General features: G+C 37.9%; 1 protein-coding gene across 1 annotated transcript; it reads left to right on the forward strand.

Annotated features, from left to right (window-relative positions):
• Positions 1 to 489: 489 nt before the first annotated feature.
• LOC145127709 (uncharacterized) lies at positions 490 to 1,092 on the forward strand. Its single transcript, XM_079062856.1, has 2 exons — positions 490 to 771; positions 820 to 1,092. Exons 1-2 carry the CDS (start codon positions 490 to 492, stop codon positions 1,090 to 1,092), a joined length of 555 nt encoding a protein of 184 aa, XP_078918982.1.
• The last annotated feature ends 4,037 nt before the right edge of the window (positions 1,093 to 5,129 follow it).

Genomic DNA, 5,129 nt, shown 5'->3' on the forward strand with positions numbered 1-5,129 from the left:
AAAAAAAACAGTCCAATGCAATTTATATGACCAATATAATCAACCCAAAAACAGTAAGTAATCAACCAATGGTGTAACATCTTATCGCAACTTCACAAATTCAACATATATTTGGAAATCAATGATATTGAGTTCGGGGATGGAGCTTTTGGACACAGATGGATAAACATTGACACCAAGCTATTAGCCGAAATATACGCTTATTATATATTTCGGATTTATGTATTGTATCTGTATATTTATTGTGTATTATCTATTCTTTATTTAGCTGATTTGTTGGTTAGACTTTCCTGTGTAATTCCTTTGTACCTCTTGTATTTATTCAGATGAGTATCAATGAATTAGGCATTGGAATCCCAATCATTTACATGGTATCAGAGCCAAGGGCTCCTTACCGGAAAATTCCTTTTTGTCGGCGCAGCCAAGGCTGTACCGCCCTACCCCACCCCTGTTCTCTCTTTCTTTTTTGATATCTCCCATCTTCTCACAATGGGTGATAAATCTGATCAGAACCCTATCAAAGCTTTCCATCCTGCTTACACAGTCACAAACATACAAAACAATATTCAAATTCTTGATGGTACCAAGGTTTCGTACTCATCATGGGTTCGGTTGTTCAAGCTCCACGCCAAAGGCTACAAAGTTCTTGCCAACATTGACGGTACAAACCCTCCATTGAAGACTGACCCAACATATGAAGCATGGTCGGAAATCGATGCTATTGTCTTACAATGGATTTACGGGACAATATATGATGACCTCCTTGTTAGGGTTCTTTAACCGGATTCTACTGCATATGAAACGTGGTCCAAAGTACAGGACATCTTCCTAAACAACAAAGAATCTCATGCTGCTGCACTTGAACACGAATTCAACAATCTGACCCTCCGAGCCATGTCGTCTCTAAAAGCTTATTATCAACACCTCAAATATTTGGCAAGTCAACTAAACGATGTTGATTGCCCGGTGAATGACAACCATCTAGTTCTTCAACTCGTTCGTGCTTTACCTTATGAATTTGACACAGTAGGCGCTTACCTGAATCAAAACCTACCTCCATGGGACACCGCGTGTTCCATGCTTTCAACTTGAAAATCAGCGCCAACACGCTCAGGACTCCCACTCACCTGTCGAAATAGTTGCCACCATTGACCATGAACCCCCGTCCAATCCAACTCCTCGTCGTGGCGATTCTAGAAACAAAAATTTCCAACACCAGGAGCGCAATCTGAATCGTCGACCACCAGCAAACAACACTTTTGTGTCTCACAATAGGACCTACAATCAACCTCCTTGGGCCACCTCCTCTGCTCAGCGACAGTCAAGACAACCACAGGCTTAAGCTCACTTTTCGGATGTCAACCCACTAGAACCTTCTGAACTCGGAGCTGCTTTCTCAACATGATTTTGGACCCAAATGACGATCAGTAGTATATGGACTCAGGTGCTACTACCCATCTCACTACTGACCTAGGTAAAATGTCAATCTCTAGTGTGTCTTCTGTTAAATTTGTGGTTGTTGGAAATGATGAACATGTGTCGGTAATTGGATCAGGCCACACCACTTTACCTCACCCATTTACACCCATCCATCTCAAAGACATACTACACACAACATTCCATTAAAAACCTTGTATCCGTACGTAAATTTTGTCGTGATAATAATTTATCTGTTGAATTTGACCCATATGGTTTCTCTTTAAAGGATTACAAGACTGGGAAGCACCTGACGAGACACAACAGTTCCATTGAACTCTACCCCTTCACCAAACCAATAAATGCTCAAGCTTCATCTTTTTTTGTTTCTTCCAGTACGCCTCTTTGGCATTTTAGACTAGGTCATCCAGGTTCTCATGTAATGCATTTTCTTAATCAAAATAAACATATTTCTTGCAATAAAGTTGATCATTCATTTGTTTGTCATTCCTGTCAAATCGCTAAACACAAACGTTTACCTTTCAAAAATTCCACATCAACCACTTTAAAACCATTTGATCTTGTACATGCAGACCTATGGACTTCACCCATCCACAGCAAAACCGATTTTAAATATTATCTCATCATCATCGATGATTTCAACCATTTTACATGGGCACTTCCCATCAAATACAAATCTGAAACATATGACAAAATCAAAACATTCCACAAATATATCCAAACCCAATTCAATACCACCATCAAAATCTTCCAATATGACAAAGGTGGTGAATTCGATAATAACCAATTTCATAATTTTTCCACCACCACCGGTCTCCACATTCTTTTTTCGTGCCCACATACTTCCCAACAGAATGGCACAGCTGAACGCATGATTCGCCGTCTTAACGAAATCATGTTATCCCTCCTAACTCACGCTTCTCTACCACTACACTTTTGGGTTGATGCCCTTTACGCCACAACCTACCTTCACAATATACTTCCCACTAAATTACTTGACAACCGTACCCTCACTTCCGTTCTCTACCTCAAACATCCTATATATGATCACTTACGGACCTTTGGTTGTGCATGCTTTCCTAACCTAAATGCCACCCGACAACACAAACTTGCCCCCAGATCTACACCATGTATCTTCCTAGGTTACCCAACAGAATACAGGGGATACCGATGCCTTGACATTACCATGGGAAAGGTCATCTTATCTCGCCATGTAACTTTTGACGAAACCAACTTCTCGTATGCTACTCTCAAACCACATTCACCACACAACCACTCATTTCTAGATTATGAGCCATCCCCACTCATCTTCCACCCTCAACACACATCCCATTCTGACCCTACCCCACCACCTACCACCACCCATCCCAACCCTACTCCCTTACCAAAAGTTACATCCCAATCCCCACCTTCACCCACCCCTGGTGATCCTAACCAGCATACACCATTAACTCTACCATATTACCCTTTAACTTACTCCCAGATAAACCAACCGCTCCCTGCACCTCCACCGACTCACCGCCATCCCATGACTACCCGATCGTAATCCGGAATCACCAATCCTAAAATGCCTTTCAACCTCCATACAACCACCACACACGCAACCGTTTCCCCTCTAACCAAATCCCACAAACACGCCTTGTATGATCTAAATTGGTGTTGGATTAGGTGTCTAAGCCCATAACTATAATTTGTATATACTTGAATTGATAGTAGCACAGTCGTTTTGGGTTAGCCTCATACTAGCAACTGAACATGACGACTTTTGTAGAAAGAGGTTGAATTTATTATTTGAATAACAAATTGAGATAATTGATTTATTAATGTATTATTGAAATAATATATTAATTAGAAATTATATTGTTTAATTAATATTTAATCATAAATTAATTTGGAATTAATTTTGGGATTAAAGGAATTGATTAAAAGTGCAGGGGCTATTTAGCAATTTATTGATAGTTGAGAAACTTGGCTCTTGGACCACCCTAGAAGGGTTGGACGAAAACTTCTAGGGAGGCTCTATAATTTTCGTCCAAGGCCTTGGATGGGGAGTCCATGGGCTGCTTAAGCCTTAAGCTAAGGAATTAAGGTTTCCTCCAGCAAACCCTAACTTTGACTCTAAGCTACCTCAACTATATAAATGGCTTTACCCCTTCATATTTTCGGCCACTCTAACCCTAAGAAGAATAGCCAAATTTATCAAGCTTCTCCTTCTCTCTCCTCTCTCATCCTCTTGCTTGGTGTGGGTGTGAACCATTAGAGGTGTTACACTTGTGGCCCTTGCTCTCAAGATTCAGAAAGTCTTGGATTCAAATTGTTATTACTACATAACAATTAAAGGTATGTTTACTTTCTTATGTTATGATTTTTGAAAATAGTATATGTATTTTAGGGTTTTCCTTTTGATGTTCAATACTTGTACGTTCAATCAGAGAAAACATAGATCAAAGCAATTGGGGTTGCATGCACACATAAAATTGTTTGTTATGCTCAAAACCCATCAGTGGTATCAGATCCTTGGCTTGTTTTCTACTGAATTTGATGCAATTGGTTGAACTTGATTAAATTAGGGTTTATGGAAATTAAACCCTAAGGACTTAGGGTTTTCGCAAATTAGGGTTTCATAACCCTAGATTTTGAAAATTTGGAAAAGGTTTTTAACCCTTTCCTTTGTCCTTCAAAATTTCGAAAATTAGGGTTTCCTAACCCTATGGATTTTCCAAATTATGGCTAGGATTGAAATCATTTCCTTCCTCCCCAAGTTTTGTGATTTTCGAAAATTAGGGTTTATGGGTAGGGTTTCTTATTTTTGGTAATTATCTCTTTATTTGATTAACGAGATAATTTTAAAATTTTTTGATTTACTCTTCCCATATTTTCGAAAATTAGGGGGAGAGGATTAGGTTAAATTATTTTGATTAATTTAATGGATAATCCTCAATTAGTTTAATAAATTAATTAAAGTGTTTAATTAATAGATAATTATTAAATCAATTTCTTTTAAATTTAATTAAATTGTTTTAAGTTCAAAATTTAAAAGATGATAAATCCTAGTATTTTGAAATGTTTAAAATACACCTTATACTATATGTAAAATTAAATGTTTAATATTTACTATATGTATAAGACAAGTTAGTCGAACCGCTAGTACGCCTCATTCATGAAGTCGAACTATAAGGGGAGGTATAAGGAAATTGCCTATAAAATGGTAGTTGAATGGGTGACCACTCTCACTCACCGCTTCCTTGATTGGTGGATGGTCGTTAGCCGAATGGGTTTGATAGGACAAATAATTCTCATTAATAAGTATAATGGAATTAATAAAGTAACTAAAATGTTTTTATTAAATTCCTAATCTTAGTTACTTCAGGAAAAATGTGAATTTGATGCTAATCCATGAAATTGCACATTACACTTTATATAAGTCGTTAGTGGTGCGTGTATGGTTAACCGGCACACTAATATGGACTAATAAAGGGCGGCAATGGGTGTCTCGTAAATTATCATTGATTGATGGAGCGTGTGTGGCTAACCGGCACATTGATTAGATGATAAATGACATCGAGAGTATCAAGCTAATTTGCATGATTATTCACATCTTATTTGTGATCCTCGGTATCCCAGTCACAAATGGAAGAGCATAATCAAGATTAAACATGTCATTGAATAGTTCAATGAATCTCAAAAGATCT

This window comes from Lactuca virosa, chromosome 7, assembly GCF_052849685.1.
Source record: "Lactuca virosa cultivar CGN04683 chromosome 7, Lactuca_virosa_CGN04683_v6, whole genome shotgun sequence".
Taxonomy (NCBI): Eukaryota; Viridiplantae; Streptophyta; class Magnoliopsida; order Asterales; family Asteraceae; genus Lactuca; species Lactuca virosa.

What these genes read in the sequence shown, in the direction of transcription:
- LOC145127709 (XM_079062856.1), top strand. Translation starts at nt 490, where the DNA reads ATGGGTGATAAATCTGATCAGAACCCTATCAAAGCTTTCCATCCTGCT. An exon ending in ATGATGACCTCCTTGTTAGG is followed by an intron (nt 772 to 819) that starts GTTCTTTAACCG and finishes TCCAAAGTACAG; the next exon opens with GACATCTTCCTAAACAACAA.